Raw genomic sequence first — 25,655 nt, 5'->3', positions numbered from 1 at the left:
TGTTTTATATTTTAGATTTGTCAAAATAGCCACCCTTTGCTTTGATTACTGGTTTGCACACTCTTGGCATTCTCTCAGTGAGCTTAGTAACTTATTAGTGGAATAAGCAGTACTGTATGAGTCAGCTAAAAAAAATAACTTCAAACTAGAATAAATAAATAAATCTGAGTCACAAATAGTCATCAATTAAAAAAACGCTAAGAAACAAAAAGCTAAGGTGTTTATGCTCAGACACAAAGTTTTACATTTATTTCAACAACATACCCACCTTCAAGTGAAGCTTAGAAGCCATCTCTCTCCTCACCTGCAGCTGTGTCGGTGCATCTGACCGCTGATTGGTCAGATTGCTGTCAATCATTGCAGCAACGCGTGCAGTGCGGTGTCAGATTACAGGCCTCTTTTTTTCTACTCCTGGCTGGGGCTGACTAAAGCAGTGATCATTTTATTTGTGGTGATGAAAAATGAAGCCCCCCATGGATCGTGAGGCCCTACGCAGCTGCGTGTTCTGCGTGGAGGGAGGGGCGGCCCTGTCCAGAGTCCCAAAAAGCGGGGATGCAGGTGGGAGCTGAATTATCCCATGAGCCAGATGAGGACGTGAACGCAGCACAAGTGAAAGTGAAAGTTTAGTTGAAGGTTTGGACGAGCCGCGACCAGGAGGCTCATCATCATCATTAATGTTGGACTTCTGTCACACTGTCATGATCTAGAAGAGCTGCACACGTTCGGACGTCAGGAGAGGACTTCTGTTTGATCTTTGCATTCAGGTCGAAGAAGAGGGAAAGAAGGAAAGAAAGAAAGAAAGAAAGAAAGAAAGAAAGAAAGAAAGAAACTTCCGCTTCTGCTGTGAGTCGCTACTTTTGTCTGACGCCATTTTCAAGCTGCATTTTTCACTGTTGAGTTCATCTGTTAGAAATAACTTTAAAAAGTAAACCAGTGATCATTTTCTTTGTAGTGATGAAAAAAACCCTCATCAGGCGGTTAAAACAAATGTTAGCCAGTTCTATCATCATCAACTTGTTTATTGGGATTCGTAATCCATAAAAAGACAAGTACATACATAACACATGACACCATACAAAAAAGGTTAAGAACAAGAGATGGCTCTTTACCAAACACTTGTACCAAAAATTCCACTTTACAGAGTCACGCCTCGCTATAATTCAGACGACAGATAAATCTGTACATCAGGTTTCTCAAAAGTGCTAACACTTGCTTTGCAAAACAGGTCACTAGCACTGCTCCACCTTGGTTTCCTCATAAGGATTCTGAAGAAGTCATAATATGCAAACTGGAGCGTATAGAGAGTTGCTTTTTTAAACTTCACACACAAGGGGGCAGGGTTAGGGTGTACATACAAAGGATGTAGAGTAGGCTCTGAATAGGAGTGCCTTGACCTCCTCAGTACAAAAATGAAATTTTCTCATCAACATGTTGGCCGCTGCATACAACATACGGCACTGTCTACTATGTCCTCATCGTCTTTCCCGCCACTGGAAAATGAATAAATGAATAAATAAATTATAAAAAATGCAAATCTATTAATAGTTTTCAAACTGAGCAGGGCCCCCTGTGGTCCCAGGGCCCTTAACAGGCCTGTTTTTTTTTTCTTTTTCCAGCCTGAAAAGAAAGCAAAGTGTTTCCTGTTTGTCAGGGTGAGAACAGGCCTCTGTTCCCTCAACACAGAAAAGAGAATAAGGGCCAAACCTATGGCGCCTTAACAAGAAAGCATCATCTGCTTTGAAGATTTGATGGAAAAGAGTTTGTGTTTTTCTGCTGAGGCTCTGTTCTCTGAAAACAATCACAACAAAAAGACATGAAGGGAACACGGTGCACCACCAAAACTACTGAAAGAATGATTTGCAGGTTTCATGACGACACCAGGATTTGCTGGTGAGCGCAGCGTCTGGAACGCAGCCTCTGGATTGGACCAGAAACTGGGAAACTTGTCCATGAACTTTGCTGCATTCACACTCTTTCATTTGTGCATTCCTAAAGGGAATTTGTGCTTCAGAAATTATTTGTGAATCTGCATTTATTTGTGCAGATCATCAGCGGCTCCTGGCTCCTTTACAAAGACCAAACGCTCCATGCATGAAACTGGTCGCCATGACAAATTAAAATGAAAATGTAGAATTTCACTGTAAGGTTGGGGCTGGTTGATAGAGACTAAATCAAATATTGTGAAATATTTTGACCAAATACCTCAATATGGTTAATGTAGGGATGACTGCTGTTGCTCTGGGAAAATATTCAAACCCTGAGATTTTAGATAATTGTTGTTTGATGTCTTTATTTTTCTGTGACTGTAAAATATATTCAGTAAAAAAGACGACATTCACAACTCAGCAAAGTGAGTAAGGAGGAGTGAACCAGTGAAGAGCAACATGTGATCTATGAACACAGGGACGTGTGTGTGTTTCAGTGTGTGTATTATTAACCCTCTGTCACCTGTGTAAATTCACTTTATTACTTTCTGAGACATGGGGAAAAAATATAAATTATTATAAATATACACTTAATATAAAATAGCGATAAAATAACTGACGTTTCCACAAAAATATGTTGAAACACACATTATTTATGTGACTGACTTCATTTAATACAGTTAATGCCTGTTGTCCATTAGGAAACTAGAACATTAACCCAAATATCATCCCTTTGGTGTGTGTGTGTGTGTGTGTGTGTGTGTGTGTGTGTGTGTGTGTGTGTGTGTGTGTGTGTGTGTGTGTTTGCCCCTAGACTGACTTAAATCAGAAGATGAGTGACTGTGTGGAGGAAGAGGAGGGCAGAGCAGAGTCTGCAGTGTCCAGCTGTCTGTCCATGAAGAGCGACTGGTCTAAAGATAAACCTCCAGAGTTCAGTGCTGAACCTGGACCTTCAGCCAGAAAGTAAGACAGCTGTTAGAGTGCAGTGTGTGTTCACTGTTTTCTTGTGAAATCTGTTTGTGGCACATGGAGAAAGTAGATGTGACCCCAAAACTGATGCTTCAGATCATGAGCCACAAAGTGCATTGTAATAAAAAAAAAAAAAAAAAAAAAAAAAAAAACGTTAAAATGGAGAGGCATAGAGACCAACATTCCTGAACAGTCAACACTTCCAGCACTTCCCTTTGCGTCTTGGCTTGTTGTTTTTTTTTCTTAACTGGGAAAATTGTGTGGGCTGGTTGTGTTTTAGCTGTGCACTGAAGCTACTTGTATCCCCTCTTTTAATTTGGAGAGTTTTAAAACAAACGCGGCACAGCGGCTCATCCAGGTCACTGGGCTCCTCTCTCTCATTTGCTTTAAATCCAAAACATTCCCACACAGGGTTTAGGCTGCGTTTGGTTTAGGAAGAAGTTCGGGCCACCAAAGCTTTAGGGCCGGCTCTGCAGGAGATAAGCATGTTGTCCCAGCCTGAGTGTTGTAATACCTGACTTCTGGTCCTGGAACCAGACAGGAGCACTGGAACCCAGCATGAAAACCCACCTGGATGTGGGGGGATTCAGACATTTGTTATGGGGTCTTCACTGGAGTCGCAACAATGGTGACTAATCTCAGGGTTAAGTCAAGGAGGTGTCATCCTCTTTTGTTTGTTGAAAGCTTGTTGCAATGAGTTTCCTCCTCATCCAGAAATTGTTCAGATGTTTTGCTTTTGTTGTTGGTCAACTTTTCTTTTACGGATTCACCATAAAAATCACTAAAAAAAAAAAACATGAGCTGTCAAGCTCTTGGATTGCTGTATTTGTCATAATCTGCTGCAAAAAGTCAAAGTGGATGTCATGCTGTTTACATGGACATTTCTTCTTCTAAATACTATCTTAATTGCATTAATATTAGAATATTGTAGTCCATGTAAATGTAGTCACAGAAAGTGATATAAGAGACCACTTATGACAATTATAATAACCTTTGCTAAATGTCAAGTGTCCCATCATCATGTTTGTTTGTTTTTTACTTTTTAAATTATTTTTTTATTTAGATTTTAAGATTTCAGTTAAAACGTAATGTTGTCTAAACATAAACAAAGTGCTTTCATCTCCACAGGGACAGAAAGAGGAGTCGAGGTGATGTGAAGGAGCAGCTGTCCTGCTGTGCTTTGTGTCAGGAGCTCCTGAGGGATCCAGTCTCCACCAGCTGTGGACACTGGTTCTGCAGACAGTGCATCACCTCAGACTGGGACCAGTCTGATCCATCAGGAGATCCTGCCTGCCCCCAGTGTGGAGAAAGATACAGAACAAGACCTGGACTGCAGACACCCAGTCAAACAAGCCCAGTGGACGGCGGTCTGCAGGAAGTTTTAGACGAGCATAAGATCAGTCTGAGGAGGAGATGTGAATTTGTGACAGAAGGAACTGCTGCAGCAGGAAGTGGAACCCCCCTCAACAGGATCTACACTGAGCTCTACATCACAGAGGGAAAGAGTGAAGGGGTTAATACCCAACATGAGGTGTGGCAGCTGGAGACAACATCCAAGATGGAGACCCTCAGTGATACTCCAATCAAGTGCCAGAACATTTTTAAACCTTTACCTGGCCAAGACACACACATCAGAGTAGTTGTGACGCAGGGCGTTGCTGGCATTGGAAAAACCTTCTCAGTGCAGAAGTTCACTCTGGACTGGGCAGAGGGCTTAGAAAACCAACATGTCAGTCTTGTGGTTCTGCTTTCATTCAGGGAGCTGAACTTGATCAAAGATGAGCGCTACAGTCTTCTCCAGCTGCTCCGTGTTTTCCATCCAACATTACAGACGGTCACAGCAGAGCAGCTCGCCGTCTGTAAAGTCGTGTTCATCTTTGACGGCCTGGATGAAAGCAGGTTTTTATTGGATTTCCTGAACAATGAGGTCGTGTCTGATGTCACACAGACATCATCAGTAGACGTGCTGTTGACAAACCTCATCAAGGGGACTCTGCTTCCCTCGGCTCTCCTCTGGATAACTTCCAGACCTGCGGCAGCCAATCAGATCCCTCCTACATGTGTCGACAGGGTAACAGAAGTGCGAGGGTTCACTGACCTCCAGAAGGAGGAGTACTTCAGGAGGAGATCCGGTGATGAGGAGCTGTGCAGCAGAATCATCTCACACATCAAGGTGTCCAGGAGCCTCCACATCATGTGCCACATCCCAGTCTTCTGCTGGATCACTGCTACAGTTCTGGAGCACATGTTGACTACAGACCAGAGAGGAGAGCTGCCCAAGAGCCTGACTGACATGTACTCACACTTCCTGCTGGTTCAGACACAGAGGAAGAAGCATAAGTACGATAAGAGACATGACAGGAGTCAGCAGGAGATGATGGAGACTGACAGGGAAGTTCTTCTGAAGCTGGGCAGGCTGGCGTTTGAACATCTGGAGAAAGGCAACCTGATGTTCTACCAAGAAGACCTGGAGGAGTGTGGTCTTGATGTCAGAGAGGCCTCGGTGTACTCAGGAGTGTGCACAGAGATCTTCAAAACCGAGTGTGTGCTCTTCCAGAGAAAAGTCTACTGCTTTGTTCATCTGAGCATTCAGGAGTTTCTCGCTGCAGTTTACATCTTCCACTGCTACACCGACAGGAACACAGAGGTACTGGCCAGAGTCATGAGGAGTGAATGTGATGACAAAAAGCCGTCTTTGGATATCTTCCTGAAGACACTCATGTCTGAAGCTCTGCAGAGCAAAAATGGTCACCTGGACCTCTTTGTCCGTTTCCTTCATGGCCTCTCACTGAAGTCCAACCAGAAGCTCTTAGGAGGCCTGCTGGGGTCCAACCAGAAGCTCTTAGGAGGCCTGCTGGGTCGGACAAAGAGCAAACCAAAAGACATCCAGAGAGCCATCAAAAATCTGAAGGAGATGAACACCTACAGTGTCTCACCTGACAGAAGCATCAACATCTTCCACTGTTTGATGGAGATGAACGACCTCTCAGTAACTCAGGACATCCAAGAGTTCCTGAAGTCAGAGAACAGATCAGAGAAAAAACTCCCTGTGATCCACTGCTCAGCTCTGGCCTACATGCTGCAGATGTCAGAGGAGGTTCTGGATGAGTTGGACCTGAAGGCGTACAACACATCAGAGGAGGGACGACTGAGACTGATCCCAGCTTTGAGGAACTGCAGGAAGGCTCGGTTAGTCCTGCTCTGGTGCTCACCCCTACAATACTTCAAAATCAGAGTTTTTGCTGTGTAATTGAACTTGAGCATCAGGTTTCTACTGCTTGGTTTCTTTTCATATTATACATGAAACACCTTTCAAAAAATTTGTATCCTGTAATACAATTTAATATTACTATAATATAACACTATATAAACACAAGAAAATCACAGACTTGACATTAAATCTGTAATTACAGACTTTCTGGCTGTCGACTCTCAGAGACTCACTGTGAAATTGTGGCCTCGGCTCTGAAGTCCAACCCCCATCTGACAGAGCTGGACCTGAGTAAGAACCAGCTGCAGGATTCAGGAGTGGAGCTGCTGTCTGCTGGACTGGAGAGTCCAAACTGCAGACTGGAGACTCTCAGGTCAGACTGCACTTTTTAATGATGTGTGAACATGTAATATTCTGTTAGTTGAACAGGAGTTTTCCAGGCTTACATCTCAAATTGTTGTCAAACTGTATTTTCACACTTCCCATGCAAAACTTGGTTTAAACTCTGCAGGCTGACAGACGACCACGCCAAATGAACATTTTGTATATTTCAGGATATTTTCTGTCTGTAGTCCCTAAGACTGAGCCATTTGAACACAGTCAACTGTCACCGTGTTTTTGACTGAATACCGTGATATCGATATTGTGCGGATATTGTTAGGATGACTGGTTGGTACTTTCATGAAAGTGTAAATTAGTGATGAACAGTCATTAGTAATATGGATATGATGAGCGAGCAGGCTGAGGCCAATAACAGAGCAGCGAGGAGCGTCTAATAAGTTGAGAAAACTGCATCCCTTCACTGTAATGCAGCCTTTAAAAGCAGGAGAGGACAACACTGATGCCACAAGATATTACCATATCCCCAATCCCACATGATATCTGATCTCATATCACACTATCCATATTGTATCAATATATTGATGGGCCCACCTCTAACTTTGGCCCTGATTGGTCAAGAGACTGGGTGCTGGTGTAATGTGATACAGAAGCTCTTGTTCTCCAGTTTTACTCTGAGAAGATGGTAGACTGAAGGCATCTGAGGACTTTTCACTGAGCCATTCATTTATTATTTATGGACGTACCTATGGCTGTTTTCACGTCTACCGTATTTAGCACTGAATTTGAATTATTTTGGACCTTTTATCGTTTCTTGCTTTCATTGTTTGCTTATTTGTGTTTTTAATATTTTGATGTTTACTTTGCTTTAAAGGTGTAACATAAATATAAATTAGTATTATCAGTATTATTAATATAATTGTTTTAATTTATGCCATTGTTTTTTCCTTTTTTGGATATTTTGAAAAATCTCTGACTGATAAATATCCAAAATACTGGAAGTTATAGCTCCATATTTTATTCTTTATTCAGACTGAGAGACTGCAGCTTGACAGAGAGCAGCTGTGCTTCTCTGGCCTCGGCTCTGAAGTCCAACCCCCATCTGACAGAGCTGGACCTGAGTGAGAACCAGCTGCTGGATTCAGGAGTGGAGCTGCTGTCTGTTGGACTGGAGAGTCCAAACTGCAGACTGGAGACTCTCAGGTCAGACTGCACCTTTTAATGATGTGTGAATATGTAATATTCTGGTAGTTGAACAGGAGTTTTACAGGCTTACGTCTCAAATTGTTGTCAAATTGTAGTTTCACACAATCCTTGTGTGTTGACGTGAAAAACTGTGAACTTCAGTGATGATAATATACTTTATTTCAACATGCTTCCTCTTCCGGTGGCGCTGCACTGTGGCGACCCGGACTCCTGCTGTATGCTGCAGTTTTTATGTTGTTTGTTTGTCTTAAGTCATGTAGTTTAGTGTGTATTGTCAGATACACTGTGTATTGTAATGGCTCGGGTAATTGACATTACCATTACTGTTGCTGTGTGCTGGGGGGGTGTGGGAAATTGTTGGTATCTGTCCTACTGACCACTGTGTGCTGTAACGGTGCGGGTATCTGATTGATTTATATATTGCTGCTGTGTGCTGTAACGGTGCGGGTATCTGATTTATTTATATATTGCTGCTGTGTGCTGTAACGGTACGGGTAACTGATGGATGATATTTATTGCTGTGTGCTGTAACGGTACGGGTAATTGATTGATTAACACTCATTGCCGCCGTGTGCTGTAATGGCACGGGTAACTGATGGATGGACAATTATTGTTGCTGCTGGTACGAGTGATTGATATTTATTGTTGCTGCGCCCTGTATTGATATGGACTGATGTTGTCTGCATTGCACTGCATTGCATTGACTATTACGTTGTTTTTGTTTACTGATTTTTATGTGTGTTGTGTGTTGCCTGGTGCGATCACACAAGGCTTCTGTCTTTTGTATTGTTAACTGCAGGAACATCAGAGAGTCCACGACAAATTTCCCTGCGGGGACAATAAAGTATATGAAATGAAATGAAAAAAAAAAAAACGCAGGGGTCCAAATGGCCTCCGTCTGTGGGAATCTGATATTTATTGTGCTAATTCCACAGAACGTATAGAGGACACCATCCTTGAGGTCTTGGTCCAACTATGGATTCACAAAGGATTCCAATATTTTCTTTAATGAATCATCAGGGACCAAAATCCCATGCGGGCATATCAGTCCATTCTGAGACCTGAACCATAAAGCTGGATTAACATAGCCGGGCTTTCTCTTACTTGTCTGGCTTCACTTAACCAGACATACGCACTCTGGATTTTCGGTACCATAAAGCCGGCTATCAAGTCGCTAATTCAATCCAGGCTTTTCCAATCTGAATCTGTGCACGCTCACATAAAAGGGGCGGGGTTTGCTGCATGTGACCAATCGCAGACATGGAAAAATCCACCTGAGCCGCATACTTTACAATGAAGGAGCAGACAATAATCATTAATAAATACAAAGAATATAAATAAACAATCCAGGCAAAAAGCAACACAGTTGAAGCTGCCAAATGCCACAAGGAATGCTGGGAAAAAATCGCAGACTGTGTCAATGCGTAAATTAGTGGGATTATAATCTTACTTCCCCACCATGACGGCACGAGTAGATCTGACTGTAGTAACATTTGCGTGTTCAGTAAATGAATGTGTCTCCCACTCAGCCGTACACTCCTGCAGAGGAACTGGCCCTCTCTCACAGTGAGGGGCGACCCTAGCTGGAGGTCTGCCCTCAGTTTGAGCTTCGTCAGAATCGTCACTTTGATTCAACTGGTTTTGATATTTCATTTTAAAAAGCATCTAATGCCTCGTGTTTATTCCGCTGGTTATAACATTCACTGTCACTTAAAGACTGTAAAACATTTGGCATCAACTCTCATGTGGACTTTTCAGGGCAGACACCCTAAATACTAAATATGAGCAAACTAATGGAGACCTAAAGGAGCCCAGAGGCTGGCGTGTATTTTATCAGACTTTAAATTTATAAAAGAAAAGAAAGGGAAAATGGGCAGGCCATTTTCCAAGAGAGCTGATTGGTCAGTAGGTGGGGCTTTTCTACCTGCTGAGCTCTTATCCTGAACTTAACCTGCTCCGGAGCAGGTTAGGTGTTCAGCGTATGTTACCACGGCAACATACCCCAATAAAAAGTAAACCACCTTTATGGTACAGAAAAGCCAGGGTTAAGCCTGAAGTTAGCTCGCTAAGTCGAAATCCAGTTTTATGGTACAAGCCTCTGGTATCTTTCACAGATTAGGCATGATGGTATGGAGTTGATATGTCCATCTTTTACCATCCTGATCACATTCCTTCATGGTCACTGTTGTCTTGTAAGTGTTCTGAACCTCAACTAAACCTTTAGGACCTCTTGTTTTTCATTGATTATTATTTTGATCATCTTCACACACTTTTTCACAGCTCACCTGCTTCCCATGCAAAACTTTGTTTAAACTCTGCAGGCTGACAGACGACCACGCCAAATGAACATTTTGTATATTTCAGGATATTTTCTGTCTCTAGTCCCTCAGACTGAGCCATATGAACACCATCGATTGTCACCATGTTTTTGACTGAACACCATGATATCCATATTGTGAGGATATTGTTAGGATGACTGGTTGGTGCTTTCATGAAAGGGTAAATTAGTGCTAAACAGTCATTAGTAATATGGATATGATGAGCGAGCAGGCTGATAAATATCCAAAACACTGGAAATTATAGCTCCATATTTTATTCTTTATTCAGATTGAGGCGCTGCAGGTTGACAGAGAGCTGCTGTGTTTCTCTGGCCTCGGCTCTGAAGTCCAACCCCCATCTGACAGAGCTGGACCTGAGTGAGAACCAGCTGCAGGATTCAGGAGTGGAGCTGCTGTCTGCTGGACTGGAGAGTCCAAACTGCAGACTGAAGACTCTCAGGTCAGACTGCACTTTTTAATGATGACATAAATATATGGATATTGTTTGAATCATATAGTAGCACTAAATGTCTATAAGGATGATATTGCTGTGAAGTATATGTTGTGCTTTTTTAAAGTCGGGGCTGCTGGTCATTTTAGTTTTTGTGAGGCTGGTTGGTCAGGTTCTGTATCATGGATGCATGTGTGCTTTGTGAGGTTTGACAAGTAACTAACAACCATCTCATGTGTCAGGAGAGAGAGAGGTAAGGCAAGGTAAGGTAAGGTAATTTTTATTTCATGTGTCATACACCAAAAAAAGGTGCCCAGCCCACATGGACTTACAAGACACACCAAGAAATACAATAAAAAGGAGCAATAAACATAGTAAGCAAAAAGAGAACTCCTCTATATGTTACTCACTGTCACTCATCAGTTAATTTAGGCAGTACAGCAAGAACAACAACTTAAATTTATGTCACAGGCAAACACATCAAACATAAAGCGCCCTCATACGCTTTTGATAAGCATTTACACAAACTGAGCTAAATGAAATACTTTGTCTATTTAAGTCTGCACTCATCAGACATATTAAACAAATCAGGACATTCTGCAGACATTTTCAGGAAAAGCTTATATCTGAGATTATGATAAAATGGACAGTTAAACAAAAAGTGCATTTCATTTTCAGCCTCATTCAGATCACACAGATGATATTTTCTATTCTCTTCTGGTATTGAATGGAAACGTCCAGTTTCAGCTGCCAGAGGCAGGATGGCACATGGGCACAGACAGACCTCTGTGCTCTGGTTGGTAAATACACTTTATTAGACTGTCCGTTCTCAGTTTAGGTTTATACAGAATTTCATTGGACCATTTCTGTTTATAATTTTCAAGTAATATTGATTTAATTTGACTAACTCTACAGGATAATTTATTCCTGTATTATTTATTCCTGTATTCCTGTATATATCTGCCTCATCAAATATTTTGGCCAGTACTCTGGTCTAAGAACAGTTATTTGAAACATCCCAAAAGAAAGTTTGTTTAGTAAGTCTATTATCAGTCGTGTTAATTAATCTATTCCACAGTTTCACCATGTCACCCTGGTGCCACACTTGGCATGGCTCCCAACCCATATCACCACATACAGCAAGTTTGGGTAGTCTGTAGTCTACAATAGGACAGACACAAGATTTAAATAGCTGTGTATAGGTTTTATAAGCAAGATCTCTACATAACTTGACCTTTTTCAGGACAGCACCCAGAACCCTACCTGCAGAGTCAGATAAGATTTTTCTTCCTCTTTCAAAATTTAGATGGGCATCTAGAGTAAGTCCTAAATATTTATAATACTCAATAAATCACAAAAGTGTTGGCCCAAGATGAAACTCAAACTTTGTGTGTTTTTCCTGAAATGCATAATCTGAGTTTTATCTTTATTTATCTTTAGTCTCCATTTACTACACCAACAGCACACAATATCCAACAGATTTTGGAGATCAGTTTCAGTGTCTGCAAGGAGGACTATATCATCCACGTCTAGAAAAGTGCCAACCGTACAATCAACCAGTCTAACGCCACAAGCTGCTGCTTCATCTCCAATACCAAATAATTTATATAGATGCCGAACAGAGTAGGAGAGAGCACATCCCCCTGTTTAACACCAAATGGGGTAGGAAACCACCCTGTTCTGTGATCACTGACCTGCACACATACAACTGGGGCCTGGTAAAGAACTTTTAAAGCATTATAAAATTTTCCATCTATACCAGATTTCAGTAGTTTGAAACTGAGAAGGTCATGATTTATGCAGTCAAACGCGTTCTGAAAATCAATGAAACAACAAAAAGTATGCTTCCCTTCTTGTATTCTAGCATAAACTATCATAGTTAGCGAATATATGTGGTCAGTACAAGCTCTGTTCTTACCAAAACCATTCTGTTGGTCTGCCAGCAGATCAGGTGTTTCCAAATAACAATACAGTCATTCATTAAGTTTACTAGAATAGAGTTTGTAGACACAACTGAGAAGACTTATCCTCCTATAGTTCAGAGGAACTCTAGGATCATTATTTTGAGACTTAGGGATAGGTTTTACTATAGATTTACACCAATCAGAGGGGACCAAGCTCTACTCAAAACAGATAGATAAAAGATGAACTAAAATTGGAAATAAGCAGGGTAATTTCAGTAGATCGTAAGGCAGGTTATCAATGCCTGTAGGTTTTCTCAGTTCAAATGTGTCAATTGCCTTTTTAACTTCCCCTGCAGAAATACTAGCATTTAGGTACTGATTAAAGAATCCTGCTGCATATTAGCCTCCATACCATTTTTAAGATTGGCTATCCTTGCAAGAACACAGTTCTCCCACTCAACAGAGCAGGAACCTCCAGAAAAAAAAGAACCAAAGTCTGTTTCCCATTTTTTCAAACATTGTCCACAGCAAAAACAGAAGATCTCTTTTCCAATACCACTTCCATAGGGACAGGTTTAACTCTTTTTGGGTCGAAATTATTCATTAAATTCCAAAACAACTGAGGACAGCTCATCCTCATTTCCTTCTACAGTACATTCAGAATTCACCATACCATTTATCAATTTCTTTTTGATGTTGTACTTGAGAGATCTTATCTAAGAATTCAGTAAGCATAATTTGGCACTCACTGGAGGAAAGAAAATGAGGAGAGACAATTTTAATATTCTTCTGAGGGTATTGTCAAGATTGAGTATTATCTGAACCCATATAATCAACAGCGGACAGAGAGAGAGAGAGACTGTCTGTCTGTAGGACGTCCGTCCGTTCATCCATCCTTAATTTAGATTTGAGTGTGTTTGTGTGTTTGAAACACGGTTTCTATCAGGAGCCACATGACTTCTATCAAAAAGAGCTGGTGCGCCGTCGGCTCCAGATCACTGCTGTGACGTGTGGAAGAAAACAAAACACATCAGGGCTCATCAGCTCCATTTGTCCAAAATGAATACCTGTATCAGTGTGAGCAGGCTGCTAGAAAACATGGCAAATCCATAATAAGAACTAGATGCTGAGGTAGAAAAAGCTGTCAGAGCGCAAGGAGCCAGTTCACTGAGGAGTGACGCTTTCATTTCCTCTGATGGTTTTGTAAAGTAGTTTGGAACTTACCTTCACAGGTGTAATATAAATACAAATAATAATTATTTCATTGGTTTGCCCTGCCTTTTTGAATATTTTGAAAAGTCTATGACTGATAAATATCCAAAACACTGGAAATTATAGCTCCATATTTTATTCTTCATTCAGACTGAGGAGCTGCAGCTTGACAGAGAGCAGCTGTGTTTCTCTGGCCTCAGCTGTGAAGTCCAACCCCCATCTGACAGAGCTGGACCTGAGTGAGAACGACCTGCAGGATTCAGGAGTGAAGCTGCTGTCTGCTCTGGTGGAGAGTCCACACTGCAGCCTGAAGACTCTCAGGTCAGTAGAGGGGTGGAGTCAGTCCTCTCAGGTCAGTAGAGGGGTGGAGTCAGTCCTCTCAGGTCAGTAGAGGGGTGGAGTCAGTCCAGGCTGAGCAGCTTGGTTGGTTGGTTCTTGTGCTGGACACAGTCAGTGCAGGCAGCATTTCCTAGGAAATATCCAAAGAGCTCAGTGGCTGCTCTTCTCCGGCCTCAGGACTGGACAGAAAGACAGAGAGAGATCAGCCAATCAGATCAGCCACAAGTGTGTTGGGATCATGTGCTTGAGTTGACCTGCTGCTGCTGATGATGATGATGAAGAGGATGATGGTTTTGTGTTCATCCCTACAGGCTGGAACATGTAAAAGACTGGATTCCAGCTGGCAGCCTGAGAGGATGTGAGTACTGAGACAGTATGAGCAAGCACACACACACACACACACACACACACACACACACAGACACAGTCTTAGCTGTCCATCGTGTACGATGATGACGCTTGCTCCAGGTTGGGGGTGGGGGTGGGGGTTCAGTGATGTTGCCGCTGGTGTCACTTCATGTGGCCGTCAAGGCCGATTCATGAGCCACAGATCCGTCTACAGGTAGGCAGGGGAGCCCGGACGTTGGGGGAATGCAGGCAGCCCTCTGGTGACGTTGGGCACGTCTCTCGGTCCTTCTCCGCTGGTTGGTGTTGTGTATTTGTGAGGCTACTCTAGCACAGGTGACCTGCCAGGCCGATCGGTTGAGTGCCAGAGTTTCAAGCTCCGTGGGGTTGATGGCATTGTGCTTTAGGAGGTCTCTGGTTTAGTTTAGCGCCTCTTTTGTCCGCTGGCAGCACATTTTGCATTGCTCAGTTGGCCATAGAGGACTTGGCGGGGCAGGCGGTAGTCAGGCATGCCGATAGTGTGTCCTGTCCATCACAGGTGTCTTTTGGCCACAGCAGCTTCCATACAAATGGAATTGGTGCTGTCCAGGATTTCCGTGTAGGGGACGCGGTCTTCCCAGGACAGACCGAGGATCTTCTGAAGTCAGCATGTGTGGAAGCTCTCGAGGTTGGAGGGCTTCCACACGTCTGTATGGAGTCTGTATGGAGTCCATGTTTCTGCCCCATAGAGCAGGGTCGACACACATACTGCATTGCAGACGGTGACCTTCAGGTTGCGGTTGTCAAAAACCCTACTGCGCAAGCGTCCAAAGGCTGATGAGGCTTTGTTGATCCGAGTGTGTATTTCAGTGTCGAGGGAGCAGTGTAAGGACAGTGTGGAGCCAAGGTAGGTGAAGTGATCAACTGTTTTCATTGGGACATTTATGTTGAAACTGGGGGGTGAAGAAGGTTGGGTAGTGAGTTGGATCATGATTTCAGTTTTTTGGGTGTTGGCCTGGAGACCAAAGGACTGGTAGAGAGTGGAGATGGTATTGAGGGCATACTGCATTGACTCTGAGCTGTGTGCTAAAACTGCGCAGTCGTCAGCATATTGCAGCTCGCAGATCTGGCAAGCCTTTGTTTTGGTGTGAGCCTGGAGGCGACGAATGCTAAAAAGGCTGCCGTCCAGGTAGTAGTCCAGGTTGACACCAGGGCACAGTGGAAGAGGTAGGTTATGGTGGAGAGGAGGAGATTAAAAAGCACTGGTACCAAGACACAGCCTTGCTTCACCCCGACTTTTACATCAAAGACTGACTGGAGTTCTCCTGCGAGGACTCTGGCTTACAAACCATCATGCAGCTGCTGAAGGATGGATAGACACTTGGGTGGTACCCCAAGTTTGGAGAGTTGTCTCCAGATCATCTCACACACACTTGAACGCATGCATGCACGGACGCATGCGCGCACACAGAAAGGGAATTTAGAAATTATATATTTAGTAAAATTATGTGTATAATATATAACACACACATGAAGTCCAAATACAAACAAGGCTTTAGAGGAAATGTGAGCGAGCTGAAGCTATTGTCACGATCCGGTTCATAGACCGTGACAAAAGAGGAGATTCACGGAACTAGGATGCTCAAAATGATAAATTTATTTACAAAAATAGATAAATAATGATCAACATAATAGAATGAGGTGTGTAAAGTATGAGGATCAGTGTGTCTGCTGATGAATGCATGTGTGTATGTGTGTGTGGCGTGTTGAAGGTGCAAACTCAAAAACAAAAGGCCGTAGCCAAACCAAACATAATTAGCACCCAGGACCCAGAGGCAGATGATCTGGTCAGCAGGAGGTTCAAGGTTCAAGGAGTCTTTATTGTCCCCATGGGGCAAATTGCTCTACAGCCAGCAGTAACAAAACAGTCAGCAACAATCACAGAATAACAACACATATAGCGCAGAAGACAACAACAATTCGAACAAATAATCATTAAACAATCATTTGTTAAGAAGACCTATGGCAGCAGGGACAAAAGAATATTTTAATCAATTTGTCCTGCATCTTGGCAGGATGAACCTGCGGCCTGACGGGAGCAACACAAACTCACCAACCAAGGGGTGGCTCTGGTCAGTGAGGAGTGAGCGGGCCTTACTTAGGGTTCTGAGCTTCTACACATCAGAAAGATCATTAAGATTAATCCCTGCAATTTTGCTGCACACTCTCACTATGCCCTGCAATCTTTGTTTTTGAGGGAAAGTAAGCCGTACCAGCAAACAAAAGAAAAGGTCAGAACAGATTCAATGAAACAAGAATAAAACATCCTCATAAAAGTGCTGTCAACATTAAAACTCACCAGTTTCCTATAAAAATACATGCGCTGGTGTGCCTCCTTAAAGACAGCATCCACATGGAAATCAAAAGACAGTTTGTCATCAATGTTAGTGCTGAGATATTTATAATTACGGACCAGCTCGACAGCTTGATCCTCAATGACAAGAGGAGAGGTGACTGACAGATGTTTACGAAAGTCTATCAACATTTCTTTAGTCTTTGACACATTGCTGCACATAAAAGATGAGGAACACCAGTCTGTGAATTCCTTCACTACAGGGCCATGGTCAGGGTCGTCACTGCTCAGCAAGGACACGATTACTGAGTCATCACCAAATTTCAGGATGTGACATGTTGGCTACGGCACTCGTTTGTGTACAAGACAAACAGTAGAGGTGAAAGGACGCAGTTGTGGCTCCCTCAAGATGAGTCAAGACGAGATTTAAAAGGGTGGCTAATGCATCTTCGACACCTCTGCCTGACCTGTAAGCGAACTGCAGTGGGTCCAGGTTGTCTTGAACACAGGTCAGAAGAGTTTCCTTGACAATTTTCTCAAAAGACTTCATAACAAGAGAAGTTAATGCCACAGGTCTAAAATCATTTAGTGATTTGGGGGATGCAGATTTGGGAACTGGAACAATAATGGAATCCTTCCAAAGTGAGGGCACTTTGTGAAGCTGGAGGGACATTGAAAAGATAAAAGAAAATATGTCTGCCAGCTGGTGAGCACAGTTCTTGAGAACACGCCCTCCAATGCCATCCAGGCCAGGGCTTTTCCTTTCCTTGACTCCACGGAAAAGATTACACACTTTGCTCCTGTCAACAACACTATTCTGTAAGGAGATGGGATTTTTAAAAACTGACAGTTCCTCACTGAAATTATAGTTGCTGAAACGGTTGTAAAAATTGTTCAGTTCATTTGAGAGCTCCAGATCAGGCCTTCCAGTGAGGGAGACATGGCTCTTCTTGGATTGCATCCCCATCATGGCTCTTCTTGGATTGCATCCCCATCATGGATTTAACCCCCCCCCCCCCCCCCCCCCCCCCACATGCAGGACGAGAGCTGCCTGCCCTTAGCATGCTCTCAACCTTGTCCTTATACCTGCATTTGGCAAGTTTAAGCTCCTTTTTGAGCTGTTTTTGAAGCTCCCTATATCGAGCAGTGTCACCCTGAGCGAAGCAAATAGAGGAGGAGAGAGGGAATGGAGTGAGACTGCCAGATTAATAGGCCCTGCTTTCCAATACTCATACTACCATACTATTTAGTAGGGAAAAATAGTCAGTTGCAGTATGCCAAGAGTACCAGGATGTTCTACTACATCCGGTCAGATTTCGCAGTATGCATTTCAGCATGCTGCTCTGGCCATTCTGACCCACAATCCTTTGTGCAGCGGATGTTACATCACACTGACTGAGCCACAGCCACATACAGAAGACAACATGACACACACACATCGCACTCACCTCACTCAGTGACAGCAGCAGCGACAGGAAGACAGAAGATCAGAAATATGACAGAGGACAGCGCAGTATGAAACAGCACCGCCATTTTGACAACAACATTCAAATTTGCCGCTACGGACAGCGGCGGAAGTGAGCGAGACAGTCGGAGGTTAGGGATGATGTATGTAGTGTGTCCCAATAGTATACATTCGCATGCATATTTCATACTAAACTATACTTTGTAAGTGCAGCTGCAGTGCATACTAAAAGTAAAAAGTATAAGTATGTGATTTGGAATGCAGGGAGGGTTTCTTAGGAAGACTGACCAGGTGCTCCTGATCACCTAAAGTACAAACCCCGCCCACATGATTACCTGAAAGGACAGACAGATACACCCACAAGACAACACAGGGGAAAACACAAAGCAGGTCCTACAGAGACCTATATTTGTGTGTATTTCCAAAAGCAGCTAAAATGCAAGGACAGAGAGGGGTAGAGAAAAGAGAGATATAAGAGAAAAAAAACCTGAAGGAGAAAAAAAATCTCATTTGTTTAATTTTTGATATGTATTTATTTTTCTCTGTAAGCCTGGTGTTTTGGGTGGATATGAAATCTGCCTTACAAACTCAACAAAAAATAAGCATTAAAAACAAACAAGCAAATCCTCTTTAAAAATGAATTAAAACCAAACTCAAATTGAAAACACAAAGTGTAAAATGACATTAGTTTTTATTTTTAATGAAAAATGCAAAACTATAATAACTTTATAAGAGCCAAGAGAGTCTGAGTGAATGATGCTTTCTGAGGTGTGTTGTGTGTCTTCTCCCCATCAGCCTGTAATCTCACACTGGATCCAAACACAGCGCACAGAGACCTCCGTCTGTCTGAGGGCAACAGGAAGGTGACGAAGGAGAGCGAGCTGCAGTGGTGTCCTGATCACACAGACAGATTTGACCAGTGGCCTCAGGTTCTGTGTAGAAAAGGTCTGACTGGGCGATGTTACTGGGAGGTCCAGTGGAGTGGAGTGGTTTATATAGCAGTGACTTACAGAGGAATCACAAGAAGTGGTGCTGACTCTGGGCTTGGAAACAATAAACAGTCCTGGAGACTGAGGTGCTCTGATGTTTACGGCTACTCTACCTGTCACAACAAGAAGTCCACCGACATCTCTGTCCATCCCCGTGGATCTGACAGAGTAGCAGTGTATCTGGACTGGTCTGCTGGGACTCTGTCCTTCTACAGAGTCTCTTCTGACAGACTGAGACTCCTGCACACCTTCAGATCCACCTTCACTGAGCCGCTCCACCCTGGGTTTTATTTGGAGTCATCTGGTTCTTCTATTGTGGTTTAGCTGCCAGTTTCTCAGAAACAAACCCTGACCTGAAAGTGTTTAGAACATGTTTGGCTGATTTGTGGTTTATGTTTTTTTTTTTGTTTTTTTTTTTAAATCGTATCAGGCATCTTGGTGGATAATTGTTAACTGACTGATTGGACAGGTTTGTAAACATAATGAGTCATTATGTTTGTATATTCAAATGTTAATGTTGTGCAAAGTGTCATTTAAACCTCCTCCTCCACTGATTGATTTTTTTTTTTTTTTTTTTTTTTTTGTATTTCTAGTCAATGAACACAGACGTGAGAATGACAGCACATTGCACACTGGAGAGCTGTGACTTGAGCCCCTCTCCTTTTGTGCCCCTCCCTTCACCTGTTGATCTCCAAGTCACATTAAGATGTTTAACGGTCTATACTTGATGTTTTACTGTCAACAGAGTTGTATTTTATTTTGGACAGTGCACATTAATAAACACATGACTGTAAATGTGTCAGAGGCTTTTCTCACCTGCAGCCTCTGGCCAGGTGTTCCACAGGTTTCCTAAAACTGAAGACGACTTGAAGAACAAATCTGATTTGAACACAGCAGCTGGATGGCTGCTTTGTGTGAATCGATGTTGAATGGCAGGTTAGGGTTAGGGTTACAGGCTTGCTCTTTCTGGAGCTCGAGCCCTATTTACAGAATATCTGGCATCATCCTCAGATGTAGAGATCATGTCACCTGTCGCCTCAGTATTGCTCCTGATATTGATTTAGCTGCAGACCACAGCAGCGCTCAATGGGCCGATCGTAAATGGCTTTGAATCACTAAGAAATGGTTGCTCTTCTGAAACAGACAGCTCGATGTAGACTCTTCACCGGCCTCAGAATGCAGCTGCAGGTAAACAAACAGCCTGCTGCTAGCTGCTGCTAAGTAGCGGCAGAGTCCCATGTGGCAGCATCCGAAACAAGTCCCAGAAGAATACGACTGACTGAGACCAGAACTATGGACATGCTCGGTTTGAGAACCCCTTTTCAGGAGAACATTCTGAGACCAGTAAGAAGTGGATCAGGTTGACATTTGGGTCAGTGTTTGGTGAAACCAAGATGGGAAGATGAGTGGGTGTGTATGGACATTATTTAGGCCCCAGGACTTCATAAAGCAAGGAGACAATAAGGTGCATGAATGCATGAATGCAGCAAAGCTAATGGCTGTGGAAGGTGCAGGAGTAAGCAGGGCCAGCAGGGGGAGCTGCACTGAGGACAGCAGGGAGACAGAGCCGGGCTGCCAACCTGCAGACAGGAGCCACATCCATGCAGCAACACACACACACACACACACACACCATCATCCACTCACACACTCAGAGGGGAAAAGGTTAGCAACACAGAACATCTGCAGGTAGAGACCAAAGAGAAGAAGAAGAAGAAGAAGAGGAGGAGGAGAGACTGTGGAGGAACATCTAAAGCAGCACAGACTAAACTAAACGAATTTTGAACTGTGTGACGTCTTCTTTGATTGGATTAAAAATGTAAATATTCTTCCTCCTCTGTTGTTTTATGTTTGTGAACTACGGAGCCACAGGGGGGCCACAGAGAGAAAAATGAAACACACCAGGCCACGTTTTACTACATTGGGCCGCAGCAACTTATGAACTATCATTTTCTTTTTAACCATCTCAACCCTGAAACACATCCCTGTTGCTGAGGTTTTATGTATAGCTCAACATTTTCACGTCTCACAATGAAAATAATAAAGCGTGTAAGTAGAACAATTGCTTCATTTTCACTGATTTCATAGATTTTTCACATCATTTTCATATCTGAGCAAACTGGTCTGATTTGTTGCATGAACTTGGGGGGGAAATTGGCAAGAAATTAATAAAAAGTCACAATAAATGACCAGGAAATTAGAAGTTAACACACAAAAACAATCTGAAAATGATCAAAACAAATAATAAAAAAAAAATCCCAGAAAATTTGTAAAATATTAACAAAAAATAAAAAATAAGAAAACTATTTATAATTATTATAAATACATATTTAAAACTAAATTACATGGAAATTGCCATAAAATGATCACAGAATTACCCCCAAAATTAAAAGAAGTTTACCAAAAGATTCCAAATAAATGAATAAAAACATAAAAAATCTTAGTAATTTGATGTTTGGAGGTCCTGGTGACACAAGACGACAGTGAGTGACAGGAGGTTTGGAACTGGAGGTTTTTTAATAAGTGGATGTTTTGGCAGATTATGTTGCACTTCTCTAATGACCGATAGTTACACGTTTATTGTGCATGTAAATATTCCAGCTGTTTTATGCTGCTTTCTCTTTATGCAGCTGCTTCCTGTGAATTCATTGAGTTCTGAGGGAGAGAACACCTCAACAACAAAACACACTGCTTGTATGACTGTATGATTCATTTATGACTGCAATTTCTGAATGACACTTTTCAGAAAACTTTTTTAGAAAATGCAAATAGAAGAAATATGGAAATGCAGATATTCTCCCACTCTTTATCCACTTATTCCAAACTTATCCAGACTTGGAAATGGTCAAAATGATATTTCATACTCTTTACAAAAGGCAGAGGGAGGCGCTGCACGGCTCCAGCGGCTCATACGACAGGTGAGCATGCTCTCCGTCTTTGAAAGAAGAAAAACAAATCAGACTCTGAGGAAGACTGAGAGTCGAATTTGCTTCATTTAAAGACGGAGTGCCTCATTTTTTTCCATGGTTGTCTGCGTTAATATCAAATAATATCAAGCGAGACTCCCAGGATTTTGTTTCTAAAGGTTATTCCGTGCTTTTTCGTGCTTTTTCACACACCAGGCTGGGCCATATCCAGCAGGTTGGTGCAAATGCTGCTGGTCAGGTCTATTAAAGATGACGAACTGACCTCAGAGTTCAGAGTTCAGCACACACGGCACGGTTTTAGTTTCACCGTGAAATGAGAAGCAACCACACGAGAAGTTTTTTGTGGAAAGATTTTAATACTTTCTCAGTCTCCAACATGGTACAGTAAATATATTACAGTTACAAACTTGCCGTACTTTGGCTTCACTAAAGGATCTTCAGCTTTGAAACAAAAACATATGTACACCTGGTATACACGAGTCTAACGTGTTGTATTCCTAACCCAGTGTTAGAAAGCCACGGCTGCAGAGCGCTGGAGCGACTCTGGGCTGCAGGCGCTTCGTCCGCAGGAGTCCACTCTGGACTCCGTCTGGACAAAAAATTCACATTTCATTATGGAAGACACATTACACCCCCCTCCCCTCCCCCGCCCTCCCTAAAATGAGAATTCAAATTACAGCTGGATAAGGCTGAGGGGACCAAAGGAAACTTGAAATTTAAATTTAAAGGACAACATTTTTTTTTTTTTTGCTCATAAAAACAGCTCCCAGCACTTTTAGCACATAAACCCATTTTGAGCCTTTTTTTTTTTTTTTTTTTTTTTTTTTTTTTAACCCATTTGTACCAATTTTTTTTCAGGAAATGAAATCTCCTTTCTTGTTATTGTCTTATATAAATTGGAAACAACAAATTTACAACAGCGTATTCGTGCCATATAGTACGTCTTACTGAATCCCACAGGAGAAGAAAAACAATTTTCCTCTTGTTTTCCTTGTTAATTTCCAACTTAAATGGAAATTCTTAGTTTTCTTCTTCTTCTCCCCGGCTCTGTATTATTTTTATTTATTTATTTTTTTTTGTCTCACTACAGTGGCACTAATACACTGTTGTACAAATTACCTAATGGCACTTTCACAAATAACTGTAATTACATTAAATTGAGATTTGATGTTTTTTTATATATTGGCATAATACATTTTTCTTTGCATTTATGTGCTAAAAGTGTTATTTTGGTGCCTGTTTCCATGTGCTATGAATATGGAGAAATAGAAAATCCAGTGTTGTGGATTAGCAGCCCAGACACGGAGCAGCTAATGAGGAGATTTCACCGCCATGTGGACTTTAACACCCGGGGAACTCTACAACCCAACACGACACAAAAATTCAGTTTTTCTCGATGCAATCAGCACAAATCCGAAGTGTGAATATGAACTTTTCCTTAATATTCGCCGTGAATTCATTACAACTTCCGACCCCGACGGCTCATCATGCCCTGTTGGTGTGCAGCGTGTCTTTATGGAGTGATCACAGCAACATATCACTGTTACGCAGTATGCCATCATGTTACAATACACACCAACATGTCAGTTTCCCCCTATGTTTTATATGAAGTGTCACAGTATGTACATGTGTGTCAAATCAATGATGTTACTCTGCAGTTATGTGCAGTCTATTAATATGAGCAGTGTGTCAACGTGGGCGACTTGTGGAAAAAGGAGAGTCGTGTGGCTGACAGAATATGTGCGATATTTCTGTTGTCCACTTATTGCTTAGTGTCACACGTTAGATTATAAGGGTGGGTAGGTTGTTTTGATTAGTCATCAGCAATATTACAGACTTCTTTTCATGTTGTGCCTTGTGTCTCACATGTAGTATTGCAAAGGGGTGGAAAGTTTCCGGTCAATTTCCCGGACTGTTTCCGAAAATTCCTGTGGGAATTTTCACTCTGGAATATTGGAAATTTTCAGAAGATTTTTGCTGTCACTTTTTAAAAATTTTTCCGAAAATTGCCAGGAAAATTCGGCTCGGGAGTTTTCCATGGAAATTTAAGCTTGGGAATTTTGGAAATTTTCGTTCTTGTTGTTGTTGTTAACTTAAGGTGAATGGGGTGAAAATAAACAACAATCAGTAAAATGAATGTCTACATCAATATCACCATTTTGGACGTGGAAACCCTAATCTCCTGAACTCAGGACTCACCTCTAAAGGCCACAATGCCAGCATACTGTAAAATCATCATCCCCATACCCAAGTGTGTGAAATAAAACTTAAATATAAAACTTAAATACAAACAGTCAACTTTGCATTTTGGTGGAAACAAATATGTTGCATGATTCAATGCAAATTCAACTGTGCACCATGATTCCCATATGCAAATAATTTCGAGCACATCTGATCATCATCAATCAGTAGCCTATTCTCCACTAGGCTACAGCACTTCCACTGAGACAGACGATCATCACATCAGCATCACCATTCAATTTCCTGCATTTCTATGCATTTTAATGTGGAGTTTGAACCACTTCATATGCACACCTTAACAGTAGTACTGCACACAGTCCTATGCCTGAATTAATAGCCTAGACCTCTTACTAACGCTGTATAACTGCTGGTCGTTGCATTAGTATCCTACAACAGAACAGACATAGGATTATTATAAAGAGAAAATTCATTGCACATGGGTGATACTATTAATATCTTAATGTGGGATATTTACTTAAAATGCCCCGATGGATCAGGTTAATTTCAATTTTCAATTTTCATTTGAACAACAGATTTCCCGAGCATTTATATGGGCTGCGCAAACTTCAATCCATGATAAAAATTAATCCATGGACCACCAAAGTAACGTTTGGCTGTTTAATTAAATCAACTTAAAATTACTCTGGCACGGTTGGAGGGGGTGTGATCCAGTATGGGCGCTCATGCAGGAGCACATGCACAATGTAAATCATGCCATCCTCCTGCTTCCGCAAAATTGTTTAATGCGCACAGCGTGATTAACTGTGAATCGCGGCATTGCACAATCAATAATCAAATGATAATAATAATCAACCAGATCCAGCAGACCTGACCGGGTGGCCACGCACACCGTGCCGTGCTGGCCGGCACCGAGCAGGCACCGCTCCCACAAAATTTCACAATGTTTCCAGCCAGGGGAGCTCATGTCACCACCAGGGGAGCTGTGCCCCCCTTTGCTCCCCCTTATTTCGCACACTGGTAGTGCCAATATTCAGGACAGTTTGACTCAGCTAGGGAATATTCCCGAAAATTCCCTGGAAATTCATTATAATGTAACATGATTGCATGCATATCTGCTTATATCAAACCAAAATGTTTATTATGTATACATGTATATGACAGGGTGGATGCAGGGAATGTAAATTCCCCAAAAATTCCTGTTTATTCCCATTAATTTCTGAAAATTCCCATGAAAATTTTCCAACTTTGAAAATTCCTGCAGAGGTGAGCCGCAGGTATTAAGCCATTAAGATCCAGCTTTAAAACATGCTTTACACCAAGTTAGACTACTAAATAATATTCCAAAAATGAAATCTTTTCATACCTGTGGTTTAAAGTAATAACTTTTTCATATCAAATGTTTTGTATGACTCGTTGCTGGAACATAACAAACACTTGATGTCTGTGGCGGCTCTTTCCTGGGAAAACCTCCTCTAACGGACCACAAGTGATGCATTTTACCCCTCTGATGTTTTTGGGGAT

At 42.1% G+C, this 25,655-nt stretch overlaps 1 protein-coding gene across 1 annotated transcript in view; it reads left to right on the top strand.

Moving 5' to 3' along the window:
* The window catches only part of LOC115371016 (NACHT, LRR and PYD domains-containing protein 12-like), a 60,511-nt gene extending 41,019 nt beyond the window's left edge, over positions 1-19,492 (top strand). The window contains exons 5-10 of the mRNA XM_030068131.1: positions 6,308-6,478; positions 7,477-7,647; positions 10,258-10,428; positions 13,686-13,851; positions 14,205-14,232; positions 18,812-19,492. Coding sequence (XP_029923991.1) covers positions 6,308-6,478; positions 7,477-7,647; positions 10,258-10,428; positions 13,686-13,851; positions 14,205-14,232; positions 18,812-19,329 — 1,225 coding nt within the window. The 3' untranslated portion in view covers positions 19,330-19,492. The remainder of the gene's footprint in view (positions 1-6,307; positions 6,479-7,476; positions 7,648-10,257; positions 10,429-13,685; positions 13,852-14,204; positions 14,233-18,811) is intronic.
* Positions 19,493-25,655: the final 6,163 nt, after the last annotated feature.

The sequence above is a fragment of the Myripristis murdjan genome, chromosome 14, assembly GCF_902150065.1.
Source record: "Myripristis murdjan chromosome 14, fMyrMur1.1, whole genome shotgun sequence".
NCBI classification, from domain to species: Eukaryota; Metazoa; Chordata; class Actinopteri; order Holocentriformes; family Holocentridae; genus Myripristis; species Myripristis murdjan.
The sequence above is the reverse complement of the archived record's forward strand: the minus strand, read 5'-3'. Positions and strand labels throughout refer to the sequence as shown.